Source organism: Humulus lupulus, chromosome 8 (genome assembly GCF_963169125.1).
Source record: "Humulus lupulus chromosome 8, drHumLupu1.1, whole genome shotgun sequence".
NCBI classification, from domain to species: domain Eukaryota; kingdom Viridiplantae; phylum Streptophyta; class Magnoliopsida; order Rosales; family Cannabaceae; genus Humulus; species Humulus lupulus.
The window spans coordinates 75896835-75917422 of record NC_084800.1 but is presented as its reverse complement, the minus strand read 5'-3'; the positions used below and the strand labels follow the sequence as shown (position 1 = coordinate 75917422).

The 20588-nt window shown below is 37.9% G+C and overlaps 3 protein-coding genes across 4 annotated transcripts; 1 reads left to right on the top strand and 2 right to left on the bottom strand.

The window, feature by feature from the left end:
- Nucleotides 1-4956: 4956 nt before the first annotated feature.
- Nucleotides 4957-5733, bottom strand: LOC133795650 (uncharacterized). Its single transcript, XM_062233102.1, has one exon. The coding sequence runs from the start codon at nucleotides 5731-5733 to the stop codon at nucleotides 4957-4959; it is 777 nt and encodes a 258-aa protein (XP_062089086.1).
- Nucleotides 5734-6067: 334 nt separating this feature from the next.
- Nucleotides 6068-6875, bottom strand: LOC133795649 (uncharacterized). Its single transcript, XM_062233101.1, has 2 exons — nucleotides 6518-6875; nucleotides 6068-6279 (listed from the first exon to the last, which is right to left on the bottom strand). The coding sequence occupies exons 1-2, from the start codon at nucleotides 6873-6875 to the stop codon at nucleotides 6068-6070; spliced, it is 570 nt and encodes a 189-aa protein (XP_062089085.1).
- A 6447-nt stretch (nucleotides 6876-13322) lies between these two features.
- On the top strand, nucleotides 13323-18612 carry LOC133797849 (3-phosphoinositide-dependent protein kinase 2). 2 transcript variants are annotated; one of them, XM_062235928.1, is made up of 12 exons: nucleotides 14065-14205; nucleotides 14519-14549; nucleotides 15356-15536; nucleotides 15691-15743; nucleotides 16074-16175; nucleotides 16290-16398; nucleotides 16490-16568; nucleotides 16716-16881; nucleotides 17031-17159; nucleotides 17295-17458; nucleotides 17700-17922; nucleotides 18133-18612. In XM_062235928.1, the coding sequence occupies exons 3-12, from the start codon at nucleotides 15407-15409 to the stop codon at nucleotides 18214-18216; spliced, it is 1239 nt and encodes a 412-aa protein (XP_062091912.1). In that variant the 5' UTR covers nucleotides 14065-14205; nucleotides 14519-14549; nucleotides 15356-15406; the 3' UTR covers nucleotides 18217-18612. The 2 variants fall into 2 exon arrangements, with proteins under 2 accessions (XP_062091911.1, XP_062091912.1); XM_062235927.1 differs by lacking the exon at nucleotides 14519-14549 and having other exon boundaries at nucleotides 13323-14205.
- Nucleotides 18613-20588: the final 1976 nt, after the last annotated feature.

Here is a 20588-nt window from a genome sequence, read left to right as displayed (position 1 = left end):
GTTGAGAAGGCCCTCACTGTTGATGAGGCAGATAACAAGATTTGGAGGGAGAACGCTGTGAGACGGGATGTTCGTAGGGCAATGCCTCCATTTACAGGGTCTGGTAGGGGCAGAGGCCCCAGTGATTAGAAGAGGAAGACCCTTGACACATCGACCACTGCTAGTCCTGATAGGAGGGGTCGGGGTGCCGAGGGTGGTCCCCAGGGAGGCGGTGAGACATGGAGGAGTTACCCGGAGTGTGCTAGATGCAGAAAGTGCCATCTGGGCGAATGTTGGGAAAAAGCCTATTATTTGAGCGGGGTGGTTGGACACCTTGAGAAAGATTGCCCGACATTGAAGAAAGAGGAACTAGGGAAGGCAGACAGCTTGACTCCATCTCGAGTGTTCGCCTTGACACAGGCAGAGGCTGAGGCTAGTCCCTCGGTAGTGACAAGTCAACTTTCTAGCACTGGCTCTTCATATACTGTATTTATTGACTCTGGTGCTACACATTCATTTGTTTCTAGTAAAGTGATTGATAGATTATGTATACCTAGTGAGTATTATACTGCGGGGTTTGGGACTATACTGCCTCCAGGGGAACTGGTAGTTTATAGGAGATGGATTAGAGCATTGCTAATGATGGTGGATAGTAGGGAGCTATCAGTAGATTTGATTGAGTTGGGTATGGATGATTTTGATATGATTTTGGGGATGGATTGACTAGTCAAATACAGGGCCACTATAGATTGCAGGAGGAAGATGGTGACGTTAGAACCAGATGGTGAGGACCCCTTTGTTTTTGTGGGTACTATGCACGAACCTCACATTCCTATGATATCGGCGTTGAGGGCTAGGGATCTATTACAAGAAGGTTGTAGAGGTTTTCTAGCTAATGTGGTGGATACCACTAGAGTTATGCCAGTGGGGCCAGGAGAGACTAAGTTGGTATGCGAGTTTTTGGATGTGTTTCCTGAAGACTTAACGGGACTGCCGCCGCATAGGGAGATTCAGTTCGTTATTGAGTTAGTGCTGGGTATAGAGCCAGTGTCGAGGGCACCATATAGGATGGCTTCGACAGAGCTAAAGGAGTTGAAGATATAGTTGCATGAGCTATTAGATTTGGGATTTATCAGACCTAGCTTCTCGCCATGGGGTGCTTCGATTTTATTTGTGAAAAAGAAGGACAAGACTCTGAGAATGTGTATAGACTACAGGGAGTTGAACAATTTGACTATCAAGAACAAGTACCCCCTACCGAGAATAGATGACTTGTTCGATCAGCTACAGGGTAAGAAGGTATTCTCGAAGATTGATCTTTGATCTAGTTATCACCAACTGAGGATCAAGGACGAGGATATTCTGAAGACGACCTTCCGTACAAGGTACGGGCATTATGAGTTCTTGGTCATGTCATTTGGATTGACTTATGCCCCAGCTGCGTTTATGGATCTAATGAACATGGTGTTCAAGGATTTCTTAGATCAGTTTGTGATTGTCTTCATCGACGACATCCTGGTTTACTCTCGTTCAGAGGCAGAGCATGAGCAACATCTCCGACTGGTATTGCAGAGACTGAGGGAGCATCGATTATATGATAAATTTAAGAAGTGTGAGTTCTGGCTGCCGGAAGTGACATTCCTTGGACACATTGTTAGTGGAGATGAGATTAAGGTGGATCCAGCCAAAGTAAGAGCAGTTAGGGATTGGCCGAGGCAAAGGAATGCCTCGGAGGTTAGAAGTTTCCTTGGATTAGCAGGATATTACAGACGGTTCGTGGAAGGGTTTTCAAAGATTGCCACACCATTGATTGAGTTGACGCGGAAGAATCTGAAGTTCACATGGTCAGACAAATGTGAGGGTAGCTTCCAGGAGTTGAAGTAATGATTTATTACTGCTCCCGTGGTGAGTCTTCCTTCGGAGGGAGACAAGTTTGTAGTGTACTGCGACGCATCGAGGCTGGGATTGGGATGCATGTTGATGCAGAATAAGAAGGTTATTGCTTATGCGTCACGACAACTGAAGGAATATGAGCAACGATACCCTACCTATGATTTGGAATTGACAGCAGTGGTATTTGCACTGAAAGTATGATGACATTATTTGTATGGAGAGAAGTTCGAGATATACACCGATCATAAGACTTTAAAGTATTTCTTCACCCAAAAAGACCTAAATATGAGACAGAGACGCTGGCTAGAATTGGTAAAGGATTATGGCTGTGACATCCTTTACCACCCAGGAAAATCCAATGTAGTGGCAAATGCTTTGAGTCAGAGGCGCCCACAACAGTTATTTAGCTTGAATCAAATATCGAAGGAATTAACAGAGGAAATGATCGGAGCGAGGACATAATTGGTTGTGGGCCAGTTGGCCAATATTACTTTACACTCTACCATCTTGGAGAGGATAAGAGAGGGTCATATGGGTGATGCATAGTTGCAGGAGGTTAGAGGGAATGTCCTTGCTAGAGTGGCTAAGGATTATTCCATTTCAGAGATGGGTTTTGTGAGGTATAAGGATCGGAAATTTGTTTCGATGGATATGAGTATTAGACAATAAATTCTTGATGAATCCCATACTATACCATACTCATTCCATCCAGGCACCATGAAGATGTACCAGGATCTACAAACTTTATATTGGTGGCTTGGGATGAAGAATGATGTGGTTGAATACGTAGCCAAGTGTTTAACCTATCAGCAGGTAAAGACTAAACACCAGCGACCAGCGGGGTTGTTACAACCTTTGGGTATTCCCGAGTGGAAGTGATAAATATTACCATGGATTTTGTGGGAGGGTTACCAAGGACGGCGGGGCAACATGACTCGGTGTGGGTGATAGTAGACAGGTACACCAAGTCAGCTCACTTTCTGCCAGTGAGGACGACCTATACTATGGATCAGTATGCAGAGTTGTATGTGAGGGAGATTGTACGTCTCCATGGGATTCCTAAGTCTATAGTATCAGACTGGGATCCCATATTCACCTCCAAGTTTTGGGGTGGTTTACAGAAGGCTATGGGAACTCAGTTGAAGTTTAGTACAACCTTTCATCCTTAGACAGACGAACAGTCTAAGAGGACGATTCAGATATTGGAGGACATGCTTAGAGCATGTGTGTTAGACTTCGAGGGGTCATGGAGTAAGTATCTTTCATTGATTGAGTTCTCGTACAACAATAGTTACCAATCAACGATTGGAGTAGCTCCATATGAGATGTTATATGGAAGAAAGTGTAGATCACTCATTCATTGGGATGAGATGGGGGAGATAAAGTATTTTGGACCGGAGATGGTTTAGAAGACTAATGAAGCTATTGAGAAGATCCGATCTCGAATGCTCGCTTCGCAGAGTAGACAGAAAAGCTACGTTGATCCTAAGCGTAGGGACATGGAGTTCCAGGTAGGAGACCACGTATTTCTCCGAGTTTCTCCATTGCGAGGGGTAAGGAGATTTGGGAAAAAGGGCAAGCTGAGCCCTAGATTCGTAGGAACTTTTAAGATCCTGGAAAGGATTGGGCAAATAACCTATAGATTGGCTCTGCCACCGTCATTACCAGGACTAACCCAACTACTATCAGAAATAGCATAAATAATCCCAGTGTTCAATAGCTTCAATACTTCTGCCCTCACCACTTATTTCATGGCTGGGTTCAATCTCCTTTGATGCTGAATAGAGGGCTTGTAATTCTCTTCAAACAAAATCTTATGCATACAAACAATTGGGCTTATTCCCTTCAGATCTGAAATTGCCCATCCTATTGCATGTTTATATTTCCTCAAAACCCTTAGCAATTTTTCAGTTTCACATTTCGAGAGTTTTGATGAAATGATCACCGGGCAAGTGAAATTCTGTAACACCCTGGGTAATCAAGTCATTTAATTAAGACTTGTAACAATGCTACCCCCTAGCGCCCCAGCGCTACAACCAAGGACATTTTTCCTTGGCTAGCGCTGTAGCGCTACCCTTTGGGCGCTATAGCGCTAGGATCAGGCAGACATGGCCCTGGTTCTTCTTCCTTTGAATCCTCCATTTCCAACCTGATTCAAAAGCTTCCAAACACCATTTAAACCCCCAATTGAACCTAAATACCATATATACTAGTCCTAGGCATCATAACCTACCCAAGCTTTGCCAAAAACCCCCCATTGAATTCTCTACTTTCAAACCCAAAATCTCAACTGAACAAAATAAGAAAACAGAGCAGAAGCCAGAGTTCTAATAGTTAGAATCTTACCTCAAGCTCAGTATGAACTCCTCTTCAATGGTGGAGCAATACCCTAGATCCTCAAAACTTGATTCCCTAGCTTGGTTCCTCAAAAGAAGCTTGAAAATCCAAAGAAAAATGGAAGGGAGATGATGTACGGGTGAAGAGGTGAAGTGCTCTGTTTTGCTTCCTATTTTCTACAGCCTTCCTTGATTCATATACATCCTTAAGGTAAAAAGACCTAAATGCCCTCAAGTCTAATTAAAATCCTTAACAGCCACCAAGGGCAAAATTGTCATTTCGCACCTATCTCATTAACCATAATTAACACCCTCCAATTCCCGTTATTCTCAAAATTCTCGAATACCAATAATTCATATCCCGTTACCCCTTAACTCCCGGCAACGCTCTAATCACCAAATTACCTCGGGACTCACCCCGAGCCCCGAACTTAATCCCGTTATGACCAAATCGCTAACTTATACCCAAATATCATCTCATGCCAAACATCTCGAACAAATCCACATTATAATGTGGCCCCAACAATAGCTTACCAATATGCACACAATTATACAATTACGCCCTCAATGGGCCAAATTACCAAAATGCCCTCATAACAAAATATATACCCATATGCATGCATTTATCATCATATAATAATATGATCCACATAATCATGCATATCATCATACAATGGCACAATAAATCAATTATGGCCCTCCCGGCCTCCTAATCGAGGTCCTAAACTTCATTAGAAAATTTGGGTCGTTACAAATTCTCTCCTAGATACTCATAGCGCAAATGATCTATGAGTTGTTTCAAATCTTGCTTTCCCACCACTTCCTTCTCAACTTCACCTTCTTTTTCTTGACAAAGAGTTTCTTCAACTTTAATACCACTAGCACTAGGAATAGCAGTAAGAGCCATCACACATTCAGCCACTTCGTCACCCACAATCTCACCATTCACCTTCTCCAAATCAGGTTGAGTAATACTAGAATTAAGATAATGTTGTAGAGGATCACCACATAATTCTTTTCTCACTGTCTCTTCTACTACTACCTCGATAGAATCCACATGGTAACATGTGCTTGTGTTGTCATGCTGCTTTAGTGCTTGATATATGTTGAATTTAACCTCTTCATTATTAACCGTCAGTGTCAGATGACCACCCTGTACATCAATAAGAGCTCTTCCAGTAGCCAAGAATGGATGACCAAGAATAATGGGGATTTCATGGTCCTCCTCCTTATCCAATACCACGAAATCAGCGGGAAAAATAAATTTGTCCACCTTAACCAATACGTCTTCAATCACTCCCCTAGGATAAGTAAGTGATCGATCTACTAATTGAAGAGTAATGGTTGTGAGCTTCACCTCTCCTACCCCCAACTTCTTAAAAACTGAAAGTGGCATCAAATTAATACTTGCTCTAAGATCACATATTGCCTTGTCAAAGGATGACCCTCCAATAGTGCATGGTATAGTAAAGCTGCGATGGTCTTTCACCTTTTGAGGCAGCTTTTCTGTAAGATGGCATTGCATTCTTCTGTTAGCTTCCCAGTTTCAAAGTCTTCTAATCTTCTTTTCTTTGACATGACTTCTTTAAGGAATTTCACATAATTTGGCATTTGCTCAAGAGCATCTGCAAATGGAATGTTTATGTGAATTCTTTTGAATATTTCTAGAAACTTTGCAAATTGTTCATCTAAGTTCTTCTTCTGAAACCGATGAGGATAAGGAATGGGAGGTTGATACATTGGAAGGCCATCTTTTAACCCTAGGCTTGTTTTGGACTCATATCTTGCCCCAGCATTGCAGCAGCCGCTGCTACACTCTCCATAACCGTTGGATTATTTTGTGCTAATAGAGCAGCCATTTAGGTTTGTAAAGCAGCAATTTGGGCATGCATGACTGTCATCTGATCAACTTCATATAACCCAACAACTTTTCTTGGGCCTGACCTCTCATTGGGCCGCTGGTAATGGTTGGTAGCCATTTCCTCCATCAAAGTGAAGGCTTCATTAGCTGTCTTGGCTAGTAGAGCACCCCTAGCAGCATCAACTATTGTTCGTATTGGAGCATTTAACCCTTGATAAAAAAATCTAAACTTGCATCCAATTTTGATAACCGTGCTGTGGGCAACGCTATAATAAGTCCTTAAACCTTTCCCAAGCCTCATAGAATGGTTCTTGCTCTAACTGTCGGAATTGCCCAATATCACTGCGTAATTGGGCTGACTTGGAAGGAGGGAAGAACTTAATCAGGAACTTTCTTGCCATCTCATCCCATGTTGTAATTGTTCCAAGCTACAAATATTGCAACCAACTCCTGGCTCTATCCCTCAAGGAGAAGGGGAAAAGACGCAATCTGATGGCATCGTCAGTAACACCATTCATCTTCACTATGGCGCACACCTCTAGAAATATGGCCAAGTGAATGTTGGGGTCTTCAGTAGCTAAACCCCCAAACTGATTTTGCTGCACCATGTTGATTAGTGCAGGTTTCAGTTCAAAGTTGTTGGCACCAATGGCTGGATTTGCGATTCCAGTGAGATTTTCATTCACAACGGGCATGCAAAAGTCACGCACTGCCCGCTGCATTGGATTAAGTTCAGCCCCACCGACTGCTGGTTGATTATTATTAATGTCATTGTCACCATTTTTGTTCACCCTGTTGTTGTCCATATTAAGCTCTTCAGTCCTTTTCTTAGTTCTCAACTAACGAAGTGTGTGCTCAATTTCAGGATTCAGAGGCTCAACAGGTGTAGAACTCCTATTCCTTCGCATATACTAAGAATACAAGCACAATCTATAACGTTAGTAACAAAACAAATTAAAATCTAATTTAAAATCAAGACTTAAAGTTTCAATATTAGTAAAATAAATTTTAATCCCCGGCAATGGCGCCAAAAACTTGATACAGATTTTTCTACCGCAAGTGTACAGTGTATTGCAATATAGTTTTAATTTAAAAGATATCAAACCCACAAAGATTAAATATTTAATTTCACCAATTACTATACCTTTTTAAGTATAATTTTAATTAGAAAATTCAGCAAATAACTCAAACAATAAAATTAAAGAACATGAAATAACAAAATAATGGAAGCTAATGATCTTGGAAATTGATTAGATAAAAGATAAATGTACTAGAGTAATGATTTCACTATCTTAATTATGAACCATGGCTTCTTTATTATCCTAATTAGTTATCTTCATTTGTAATTTCCAGAATTCTAATGTAATGCATCTATCTTTCTCAAGCATATATGCAATTAATCTAAATTAATCAATATGATATCTCTATTCGCTATTAATTAATCAAAAAGTCATTAAGCAAACAATTCTTTTAAGTCAAATTCATAGAGTTCAAGGAATCTCTCAATCTCACAATCATTCTATGTCAAATCTTCCTATGTCCAATCTAAGTTTATCTTTCTCAAGCATAAACCCTAGATCTCAATTCACAATAATGATGGCCAAACATTAATATGAGAAAATTAAATCAATAAGATATGAACAAACAAAAGGAACTTCATAAAGATAATAATAGAAACCTTAATTCAATAATCAAAATAGATCCATCTAGTACTCTAGCACAAAAGGAGTTTAGTTCTCCATTACAAACTTAAACACAATTGAAATGTAGTTGTTCATAATTAAAAACTAAAATAAGAAGAGGAAGAAAGAAACTAGATGTAATGATGGTGATGTTGATGAATTCTAGCCTCCGTTCTCCTTTCCAAGCATGTAATTCCAGGTCTAATCTCCTCCAAAACGTCATTAGAACCCTAATTATGTTTTTCCTTTTATAACCCCTCAAAAAGACCTCTTTTGCCCTTCAAAATTCATCACTTAAATTTTTCGTACGGATCTAGGCGTTGTTGCCCATCGAACAGGCGTTGTTGTGCTACTGGAAGGCCAAACACATGCTCTCTGTAACAGTTAGGTGCTGCATCCCTAATTCAAGTCAGAAATTGCGCTGTTTCCCCTGATGGTGGCACTGCAGTGCCTGGGCAAATTCCTGGAACGCTGATTCTTTAGGACAGGGCTGCAGCGCTAGAACAAGGGGCTGTAACCCTATTTCACAAATTTTTCATTGTTTTCTCCGTTTCACTTCTGTTCTATACAAACTTCGCACTAATTCTCTTTGGTCCCTACACATATACAACACCAGCATAAAACCAAACAAAACAACCTAGACACCTACAAATTAGATATAAAATGACACTAATAAGTGAATCTAAAATTCACTTATCACACCACCCGAGAGCTCACCTTGTCTAGGCGATACTTCTTTGGCCTCTTCGGGTAGTGTGCCTCAAGCTCCTTTGGGCGGCCTGAGATTTTGTACAACAATATCACACGTGGAATCTATGCTCGAGGAGTGCTAGCAGGTTCCCTGATTGTGACCCCAGTTGGTCTCCTCCACGGAGGAGACGCCTGAGGTTGCTGCTTGGGTTCTTCTTCGGCGCGAGCACTCCCCGACGAAGGCCCCCTCGTCTCTGGTTGGGGGGCCCAAAGGCCGGCCGACCTAAGGTTAGCTTCAGTAACCAGAGCCTTGACACTCTTTTCAGCATCTGGCATGCCAGCTAAGAGTGCTGCCCTCGACACCATTCCTGGAGTTGGGTTTGGTCACAGCCATGGGCCTGGAATACATCAAGAGTTTAAGATCTTGCGGAGGAAAACACCAAGAGAAGAATTCAGCTAGTGATAAGAAAGTTTTACCTCCACGAGCGAAGGCCAGATTGTCGGCGACCAGGTCGGGCGTAAGGAAGTACTCCTGGTGGTACCTCCCCACGTTCGAGATGTGGGTTGTGTCAGTCAGGAAAGTGTGCCCGGTTTCCTGATGACAAAGATGGAAGAACCACGTGCCTTCTTGGTTGGGGTTAGACTTGAGGTCGAACAGGTAGTTGACCTCATGTGGCGACGACACAGACCATTTTTTCTGGCTATACAGGATATAGAGTGCAGCGAGCATTCTATATCCGTTTGGGGTAATTTGGAAGGGGGCAACTCCAAAATAGTTGGCCACCCCTTGAAAGAATGCATTAAGAGGCAAAATGGCTCCTGCCTCAATATGAAACCGCGACCAGGCACTGTCGGCACCTCCAGGCAGATTAGCCCTTTGGTCTGGGTTAGTTTTGACTAGGGTCACCCCTGTCAGATTGTATTTGTTTAAGTAGTTGGCGATCATTCTGATCGTCACCCTACTTTCAGAAACTACATGCCACTCGACGTCCGGCTGAGTAGCGTGTCGAGGGAGGGCATGCCTTTGCACATTTGGATCGGGGGAATTTTCCTCTCGACCACTGGTCGAGGGAGCAGTAGGCTGATGAGAAGTGTTGGGAGTTTTTCTTTTTCGAGCTTTGGTTTTGGTACGAGCCATATTTTAAGTCAAAACTGGGGAAGTGTTTAGGTTAACGCGAGAAAAAGGAATATCTGATATCAAGGTCGAAGGTTGTTCTTCGTCTTCAAGCAGTTGAACTAAGAGATCGTCATCAATGGGTCTTTCTCCTCCCCACGGGTCTTGCATATGAACTGCAAACAGACAAAGGAGGAGATAAGACGCGCAGTCTGGGAGCTTATGTTGAAAGTTGGAATAACATTGCTCACGTCTATCGATCAGCAGCATTCTAACCGAAACACTAAGTTTTATGCTAGCAGTTTGAAAAACGGATCAAAAAGTGAAAGTAAAAAGTTTTCTTAAAAGAAGCTTTTTCAACTCCAAAGGGGCGGGAAAAATCCGGTTTTTCAACTTGCCTAAAAATTGAATTTTTACGTCAATTTTACGCCCTAAACCTATAATTATGACTATCAAACTGATTCCTAACTTATATAGAGCAAAAGTACACTACCCTATCAAGCATCAACGACATATACAAAATCCTCACAAATTTCTACTCAAGAACGCAAAAAATTTCAGAGCACATAAGCAGTATGCATGGCATCTCGAAGAGTTTAAAGACGAAGAAATTTACCTGGATGAAGGTTGGAGATTTTGAAATGGGACGACTTTGGGCTTGCAAACAAAGAACCCTTAAGCAAAGTGACGGGAGACCTCCGAAGTTCTGAGCTCTGGGATGGAGTTCTTGAGAGTTCTTAGCAGGAAATGGCGAGTAAAAGGCTAAAAGGTGAATGAGAGGGTTACTTATAGAAGCCGAGGTGTGACAAAAAGTAGTAATCATGAATTCCCTTTTTTGAAGCATGAGGGAGTGTAGCCGTCAGAGTGGTTTCTTGAAAACTGAAAAGGCTTGATTAGACGTGATTAGGTCACAGTTTTCAAAAATGCACGAGGGCTCTGACATATTTCGTGGGGCATATGAAAGGTTGTTTTCCTAAGTTTACTTATTGCTGGTCGCAATAAATAAACTTGGGGGGCAAATGTTATCCAAAGAATAGGTGTGGATGACGCGGCCAACATTTTTAACACGTGGCTGACACCTGGCAAAGGTTTTGTTCGACTATCGACCAGGGAGATTCCCCTAGCATAATATTTGGATTTTATATACGACCAGCTTGGTCGTATACTCCGTATATTTTGAGAAGATCTTGTGCAATTGTAATCATATCCGAGATTATCTCCCATAATTCCTGAGTATCCGATTATTTAGGAAATAATATCTGTAACTAATTCATGTAATCCTCCTTGAGCCTATAAATAGAGAAAAAATAGCTTAAGGGAGGGACTTTTACTTTTTGGCTAATTCTGAGTTTATGCTTTACAAGAGAATTATAGCTATTATCTTTCGATTGTATTATTCATCCCTCTAAGGCTTGTGAAACTCGGAGAACCCTAGTTCTTTGATCACTTCTTTGAGAATCAATATCAATAATAGCTTAAGTGGACGTAGGTCATTACCAATTCGTGGGGCCGAACCACTATAATTTGTTGTGTCGTTTACTGTTATTTCCATTAGATCTATTTCAATACCTTCTATCACATCAAACATTTGACTCCGTGTCAGTTGACCAAAACAAGGGTCAACACCCTTATACCTTGCATGTCATAAATATGGCACAAAAAGAGTCTACAAGAACACCTAAATGCCTCCTTATAGACTTGGGGGGGGGGGGGGTGGGGCAAGTGTGGACGCCAAAAATCCATCAAGGAAAAAAGTCCGATCCTTTGTTGAAATAAATGGCTAAGGGTTGCTTAGCCACTCTGTTGGGCTCACACATAAAATTCGACACGCGCTCGAGACGAGCTCGTTGTCACCGACACCCCACAAGGTCAAAAAGTATGACTATCGACTCTTTCAACTTTGGGTACTCTGTCACAACTAGCATGACCCACGTCTCACACATAGAGAAGTGCCTCGCGAGATTTGCGTCTTGTACGGAGAGAGGTGCCTCGGGTCTTGTGCCAAAGCAAGCGTCTCCCAGGACAGCCACTATGCACACATTAGACGCCTCGCGTGATGTGATACCTTGTGCCCAAGTGTTGGCTCGCGCTCAAGAAGGCGCCTCGCGCCCAGGTGACACCTCGCATCTGGGGGGCGCCTTGTGTCGAGAAGGCATCTTGCGACCTAAGCGAGCTTCACATCAAGATGGCACCTCGCGACTGAAGCGAGCCTCGCGCCAGTAGGGGGCCTTATGCACAGGTGACACCTTGCGACAGAGGCGAGCCTCATGCCAAGGCTCTTGCAAGGCACCCACATCGCGTATTGTCTCAGGGCCTTGCCCCGACCCCATCGCGACATGGTCACATGCACCCGCTTCACACCTGCACACACGACTCTCTAATAAATACAATCGTTGCCATGTACATGGGATTAATCTTTTGTATGCAAAAAATATTATATTATATAATATATATTATTGTGTATATATATTATAACTAGTTGATGTAGTTAAGATTCAAATTATAATGATGATAATATTATAATCTTGTTCATGATATAATTAAATATGTAAAACTTAAGTTATCTCAAAACTCTCATTTTTTATGTCTTTAATTATTTTCCTTTTTATTTTTTTTCCTAAAACATGAAATTGATAAGTTTTTGATAAATTAAAATTTAAAATACTATGGGATACAAAAAATAATGTTATAGTGTATAATAAACCCTATATTAAAGTCGTATGTTAATTTAAACTTACTAAAATAAAATAATATCTAATACATACAAATTATAAAAATATTTTGTGAAAAAAAATATTTAAGAATTAAACATTGTTTATTTTAAATATTTTTATTTTGAGGAAATATAATAAACAAGTTAATTGTGAAACTTTTTCAAAAAGTTATTTTTTTAAAAAAGCTAAAAGTTGAATTTTGACAACTTTAGCTTATAATTGTAAATTTTGCATAAATTATTGAACAAGTTGTTTTCTGACGGTTTACAATCACAATAATTGCTCGTTTTTTCTTTTCTTTTCAGAAAACAACTTTTAACTTTTTTAAAAACTACCACAAGCAGGGCCTAAGTTGTCTTAGATGAAAGGCTCGATGGATTTACAAAATTGCCCCCACTATAGCAGTCTTCTTCTTGTTTTATTATAATCTTTTTTCTTAGCCAAAAAAAACAAAAAAATGTGACCTGGTCACTTGTGACTCTCCCCCTACACTAACAAGTAACAAGTAACTACCACAACAACCTTCTTTACTAAATCATACATCACATTGCAATATTTTGTGAAGGTGATGCCTTCTCTTGGTCCTATCGAATTAAAGTCTGATATGACATAAGAAAATGTGAAGCTCATCTCTCTTGACAATGCATCATGGCCAACAAGGAAAAGGAAATAATAATAATAATAATAATAATAATAATTATAATAAAAGGTGCATTGTTGTTTTTGGTTGGGTAAAACTTAAAAAAAGAAAATCAATATAATATTTAGTGTGCATAATTAAAAATAAAAAAGTTAAAAACAATGATACATATTGGCATTTCTTTTATCTCCCAATAAATGAAAGTTTAAAGCTCAAATAATTCCATTCTATTACAAGCCAAATACAAATAAAGCAGTCTTGGCATTCAATCACTATCAATAAAGTGGTCTTGTTCTTGATGTTGTTGTCATTATTTTATTAATTATTATTTCTGTTTTTGATGTAATTTTTTTTTTTAAAAGTATAATATATTTTGATGAGGTGGTGAAAGCAAAGCAAAGCAAAGGCAAAGCTAAAGCTTTTCCTCACAATCATAACCAGCAATAGCATGAAGAGGATCAACATTCAATTCAACCAGTCTCTCTCTGCTTTCCTTTTTTAGGTGCTAAATCTAGAGAGAGAAAGTATAGAATTGTTTGTATGAATGAATGGTTATGGAACTACTCTTCTCCATCATTCCTTCCCATGTGCTACTTACTCTCTGTTCTCTTCAATCCCCATACCTCCCTCTCCTCCATCCATAATTAAAAATCTTTTCTTTTCCTTTTTTAATTAAGCTAAAGAAACCATTTTTTTTACTTTATTTTCTCTCTCTTCACCATTCCTTAATCCCATATCACTCTTTACTTTTTAGGGTTTTGAAATTGTAAACCCAAAGCTAAAGCTGGTCACCTTCTCATATTACACACATACCCATATTCCCATAAGAATACATACAATAAGGAATCCAATTCATTTTCACCTTTTCTTTTTCACAGTGGATAGAGAGAGAAAAATAGGGTCTTTCTTTCTTTCTTTCTGATCCGTTTTCATGGTCTTTGCTCGGTTCCCGAGGCTGCTTTCTTATATTTTTAGAGAGAGAGCGAGAAAGGGTGAAATGGGTTTGTGGAATTAGATAGATAGATAGAGTGTAGATAGAGAAAAAGAGAGAGTTGTGGGTTGGTTGTGCTATGTGGAAGAAGTTTTAGAGAGAGAGAGAGAGAGATGTTGGCAATGGAGAAGGATTTTGATGCTAAGTTGAGGATTCAGGGGAATTCTTCTAATGGAGGTGGTGCTGGTAGTGTTGGTGGCAGTGTTCAGAGATCCAAAAGTTTTGCATTCAGGGCTCCCCAGGAGAATTTCAACGTTCAGGACTTTGAATTGGGCAAGATCTATGGTGTTGGTTCATACTCCAAGGTATGAGCTTTTTAGTGTTTCCAGCTTTGTTAATTTTATTATATAATGTTGGCTTTAATTTTATTTTTTTTCTTTCAAGGGAATGTAAGAATTCAAGCTTACTAAATTGGTATGCCTTGATCGTTTGGTGTTGCTAGTTGCTCGTACACACACACACACACACACACACACACACACACACATATATGTTACATATTTATAGAATAGCCTGATTATAGTTGCTAGCTTGTATTCATTTTGTAAAACATTCTTTAGTATGAATTCTTATTGAACTTTTTTTCTTTTTCGATGGGGTGTTTTTGTATTGATCAAGGCGGGATTGATGGACTAGACATGAGGATAAGGTGTGACAGAATCTAAAAAATAACATATTTACTCAATCATAGAAGTCCTGACGAGAAAATTGCTTCTTTTGTCGTATCTTTGGCTCTCTGGTGCCAGTTTTTTAATTGGTTTCTTAAAACATTCGGGGTTATGGCAGAGCTTTCAGTTTGTAGTGTTATGGGCACAAGTCTTAAGATCATAGAATTCGGTCGGAGCTCAAAACTCACCAACTGCTATATCCTATGTAGCATTGTTGTATTGGTAGAAAGTAGATGAATATAGCCTCGATGTACAGTGTACTTGTGTTCAGTTTCATCGAAACCTCTTCATGCAATTTTGCTTAATAGAAACTAACTTGCCAAATGAACCTCTCTAAATTATAAAATTTCAGCAAAACCCGTGATTCTATGAGCAATTACACTGGAGGAACATATCTTATTTGAGCTATGCAGTAGCCTTTTTCAATCTCTATCTCACTCTATCTTGTTGATAGGATAGATTCATGTTGTGTGATTTTAATCATGCTCTTGTGCTCTTCTTTTATCTCTCTTTTTGTGTTCTTTTGGTGGCTGCTGTTACAATAGAGATGTTAATACCACGCAATTGATCAAGAAATTGTTTATCCTCTATTACATGAGTTTATTCTTGTCCCTGTCTCTCCCAAGAAATTGTAAAACCATAGAATCTTGATACATGAGATTTTTCATTGCTACAATTTTTAGGTGTTTGAAAACTATAGTTGCTACCAAGGTTGTGAAACTATATATGTTGCTTATATTATCTGGAGTTCATATATGCATCTTGTTTTTGGTTCATGTGTCACCAGGTTGTGCGGGCTAAGAAGAAGGATACAGGAATTGTTTATGCATTGAAGATAATGGATAAAAAATTCATCACAAAAGAAAATAAAACCGCTTATGTAAAGTTGGAACGTATTGTTCTTGATCAGCTAGATCATCCCGGCATTGTACGGCTATTTTTTACTTTTCAAGATACCTTTTCACTATGTAGGTATTTTTTGGCTATTTCTTGTAAGTTTATGTTTTTCAGTTACCACTTCTCTGTATCAGTAATAATCTAGTTGTTTGTCAGTCATGTTTCATTTTTTGTGGTTTACCTTTTTGGTTTTCATTTGGCATTTTTATCTGACTTTTTCTGCAGACATGGCACTTGAATCCTGTGAGGGTGGAGAGCTTTTTGATCAAATAACCAGGGTAAGTTGAGAAAAGAAGATTCTACATTTTGTGCTCTTCTTGTCATTTTAGATGTGTGGTTTCCTTTCAGGCTTTACCCCTGTGGTTTTTGCCATGGACTCTCACATTTAATTTTCAATTATTCTAATCAAGTTGTATTGCATACACTGGCCTAAAAAAGAAAAATGAAAAAAAAGAAGAAAAAGAAACATTTCAATATCTGTGTATATCATGAATTTTTCAATGATTTTGAGTATCTATTAAGTTGGTTTAAATGATATCATTGTGTGCAACTAGTTCCTTGAATGCAGAAAGGTCTTTTAATTGTGTGATATCATTAATTATGTGCAGAAAGGTCGTTTGTCCGAAGATGAGGCCCGCTTTTATGCAGCAGAAGTTGTAGATGCACTTGAATACATACATGGTATGGGGCTGATTCATCGAGATATAAAGGTATAGATTCCTGAATGCTTGCCCAATTTCCGTGGAAAGTAAAGCATTTTGAAATTTCTGGAATGCAGACTGAGAGTTTTCTAGTTACCATTTCTGAAAATTCCTTAAATGCAGCCCGAGAATTTGCTACTTACAGTGGATGGCCATATTAAAATTGCTGATTTTGGGAGTGTAAAACCTATGCAAGATAGTCAGATTACAGTCCTTCCTAATGCTTCATCAGGTACTATATATATTTATGATGTTATTGCAGAGGATCTTTATATTTTTTTTACCAAATCATATGAAAATTTGCTCATTGGTGCCTTGTTTAGATGATAAGGCCTGCACATTTGTGGGGACAGCTGCATACGTTCCTCCGGAAGTCTTGAATTCTTCTCCTGCAACTTTTGGGTAGGTGGTCTTTTGGGTACACTGTTCATATGAGGCAAAAAATCTTGGTGTAATACTTGTAATTTTTGGGCAAGCAGTTGGCTATTGTTCTCCAATTTTATTTCAGTCATGCGTCACCAAGTAATATTATTGTTTTTCCCCCAACAGTAATGACCTCTGGGCACTTGGCTGCACCTTGTACCAAATGCTTTCAGGAACTTCTCCTTTCAAAGATGCCAGTGAGTGGCTTATTTTCCAAAGAATTATAGCCCGCGATATAAGGTTTCCTGATTATTTTTCCGAGGAAGCTAGAGACCTCATTGACAGATTGTTGGTAAGCTACTTCTTATCCCTAACTTTGCCTTCATTTTGGAATAGCTACAATTTGAATTTGTTAAAAAGCTAGCTAGTTTTTTCTTTTATTTTTTGTTAAAACAATTCTCTTTCCTGTAGTTTTGTATTTTTGACTTCAACTCTATGCAGGATTTGGATCCTAGCAGGAGACCAGGTGCTGGACCTGGTGGTTATGCAGCACTCAAGATGCATCCATTCTTTAAAGGAATTGACTGGAAAAATATAAGGCAGCAAATCCCTCCAAAAATTGCTTTGGAGGTAGCACTATGCTTTTATTGTTGTTTGAGTTGCTCATAGGAAAAAAGGGGACAGAATCCTACTTTTGTTTAGACTAATCCTACAGAGTACTCTTACAAAAATGTGACATTTTAATGTTTCTCTTCTTTCATTTAGGCTCAATCAGGTGAAAGTGATGATCATGATTCTTCATGGAATCCTTCACACATTGGTGATTGCGGAGCAAGACAAATTGAGGGAAATGCTGGCGCCACGTCGTCATCTGAGGGATCCAGTCACATTACTAGACTGGCTTCCATCGATTCATTTGATTCGAAATGGTACAACTTCCAATTATTTTTCATAAAAAAAATAACTTTTTTCTTTCTGGCTACTGTCTATAGCTGGTATGTCAATGCTGATTACATACATGCGGTTTGCTCTCTAGAGTGATTGTCAACTTCTCTCTCTCTCTCTCTCTAGCATGTCCTACTGTCCTAATATATGATATAAGATTTGGGAGTTGCTGTTGTGGCTAATACCCACAGTGAATATCTAATAAACCTTTTCTCATGTTCACAGGCAGCAATTTCTTGATCCTGGGGAATCTGTTATTATGATATCAATGGTGAAGAAAATGCAGAAACTAACAAGCAAGAAGGTGCAACTTATCCTTACCAACAAGCCGAAGTTGATTTATGTTGACCCCTCAAAACTCATAGTGAAGGGAACTATTATATGGTCTGATAACCCCAATGACCTCAACATCCAAGTATCAAGCCCTTCGAATTTCAAGATTTGTACGGTATGACTTCCCTTCTTCAATATCTTCCAAGTAGAAATACCCTTCAATCATTGGTGCATTTCTCATGTTATTTTCTTGGTATGTTAATTTCTGTTATGTTGTGTCATTCATTGTATTTCAGTGCTCCTACTAAGAGTTTCTGACACCCATTTATGCATTTTGGCTCCTTTCACTGATGTATATATATATTTTAAATGTGTGATGTTTCAGCCAAAGAAGGTGTTATCATTTGAGGACGCTAAACAAAGAGCGTGGCAATGGAAGAAGGCGATCGAAGGACTACAAAACCGGTGAAATCTGATCCTGCTTTTGACAATCTCATTCTTTGCATAAATTATTATTTTGTAGAGGAACATGGGGAATTCTTTTCAAGACAGTTTATTACCCCCAAACCATTAATTTTTAAATGAAATATTTGAAGTTGCAAGAGAAAGCTTCTTCTCTCAAGGTGCATAGTACTGCATAGCAATTTCTTTAACTATCCATCCCCTCTCAGGGCTTCTTCTATATGACAATTTTGTAGATTTTCATAGGGTCTGTCTGTGAGAAAAGGGGGTGGATGGATGGGTTTTGTTCTATTTTTATTGTTAATTGTTGGCCCCTAATGAAAGTTGTGTTCAACATTGAACATTCTAAAAATATATAAATATATATTTGATATGGCAGATATAGATTGGGACTCTTCTTATATTAATGGTATTTGTAACAGTTTGCAGAAGTTGCTTAAATCATTTATATATTTTCAAAGGGTACATTACAACTTTTGTAATGTGAGAAATCTTAGAGATGACTGAAAAAAAAGGTCAGAAATCTTTTTCTTTTTTGGACATATATTAATTAATGAAAGCACTGGATAAATAAATTGCAACGTTATCCATTTGGCTGCTACTTTAGGACTGGATTCTTAGTTAAAGGTTGGTCAATTATTGTTTTGAAGGGACCATAGCTGATGTTTATCTGTTGGAGCTTTATATATGTATTAGAATGAAAGCACATGTCTTAGCCTTACCATGTGCCCCTCTATATAATTATGCTGATAAGCCATAAATAAATTGACAAAAGGCTTTTTCTTGTACCCTTGAATAAATAATAATAATAAATAGGAGTATAAACACAAGTCTAATATCATCTATGCTTTTTATATATACAAAGACTTTCTTGTAATGGGTTACACAATTATTAAAAAATGTTTATATTTGGAAAAATCGATCTCTATGTACTAATGAGAAAGCCTCATTTATTTCCTCATAAATTTAGATTTTTGTCATTTTGGTTTGTCTATTTTTTGTACTTAAATAAAGTCTAACAGAAAGAACAATTGAAATTTAATCAAGTATATGTTTATTCATTTGGCACATTCCTATCGTATTTGGCCAAACCAAAACCAACATTGAACAATTATTATGTCAGACATTCAACAATGAAAGATATATGTATATTTAAAAAAAAAAACTCATATATATATAAATATATAATTGGCGTGCAAGGTATTCTAAACCCAGATGAGAAATCTATAATAAATTATAGCTGGCCAGCTGAAATGACCAACAGATATATAAAGATATATTTGTTCTATTAGTCAAAGCATATATAAAACATAATATGTTTTTTTTGGGCGTGTAACTATATATTCATATATGGATGCTGCTATTGTAATAAAAAAATTTAATAAAATTTATAGTTTGTAATTTAAAATTTCATTACATTTTTTTATTTTATTTTATTTGATACATTGAGATTTGAACTCTTTCTCTTTCATAAATGCACACACTTAACCACCGAGCTAGCTTCAAAATAGCATATTTTTTTTATTTACTTAGAGTACTCCTAATGGAGTAGCTATATTTACTATATAGCTAAATTACAACAAATGAGTACTAAAAAAGTCATATAATATATGCTTTATCTTTTATTTTTTTTACCTTTGTCTATAGTGTTTAACTAGGTTTATGTTACACTATTCATTATGTAAACATATTATATTATTATCTTTTTTTTATATATATAAATGATATTTTTGCTGTGCGAGAACGCCTAATATAGTTGGCTAATTATCTTTTTATGGTCCTAATAGAATTTTATGGTCCTAAATCCTAATTTAGTGTTGTATTCTTTTCAAGGAATAATAAAAAATGTTTTGCAACAAATTTATGATATTAAAATTAATATTTTTTCTTTACTAACAAACCATAATTGTTGATTCATTGGTTTTTTACTTGTGTCAGTGACTTAGACTAGAAAAAGTAAGTTAGGGAAAAAGAAACAATCCTTTGTTGGATTGAAACATCAACTTCAACACTTGAAATAACCATCCAGTTAAAAAATATATATATTAAAACCGTACGCCCGCACAGCAAAAATTACCCAATATATAAATATAAATAAAACTTATATATTTATAGGGTATTTCTTTGGTGCGAGCGTTCTACGATTTTATAAATTTATATATATATACATATTAGTTTAAGTTTTGTTTTTAGTGTCAGATTATATTAATTAGTTTATTTATTTATTTTTTAATAAATAATCTGACATTAGTTGACCGATTCATTGAAAACCAAAACCCAAATAATGAAATACTCATTAATTTTATATTGGAGATAACTCTTTGTTTTTTTTTTTTTTTTATCTAGGTATACTTGGATTTTTTACTATCTCTCCACAAA

Excerpts from the sequence above, each read along its gene's own strand:
- LOC133797849 (XM_062235927.1), top strand. The coding sequence starts at position 14,014 with ATGTTGGCAATGGAGAAGGATTTTGATGCTAAGTTGAGGATTCAGGGG. Across the intron at positions 14,206-15,355 it reads GTGTTGGTTCATACTCCAAG|GTTGTGCGGGCTAAGAAGAA; the intron begins GTATGAGCTTTT and ends ATGTGTCACCAG. Across the intron at positions 16,176-16,289 it reads TGATTCATCGAGATATAAAG|CCCGAGAATTTGCTACTTAC; the intron begins GTATAGATTCCT and ends CCTTAAATGCAG.
- LOC133795649 (XM_062233101.1), bottom strand. The coding sequence starts at position 6,875 with ATGGACAACAACAGGGTGAACAAAAATGGTGACAATGACATTAATAAT. Across the intron at positions 6,280-6,517 it reads CTTGAGGGATAGAGCCAGGA|GGTTAAATGCTCCAATACGA; the intron begins GTTGGTTGCAAT and ends TTTTTTATCAAG.
- LOC133795650 (XM_062233102.1), bottom strand. The coding sequence starts at position 5,733 with ATGCAATGCCATCTTACAGAAAAGCTGCCTCAAAAGGTGAAAGACCAT.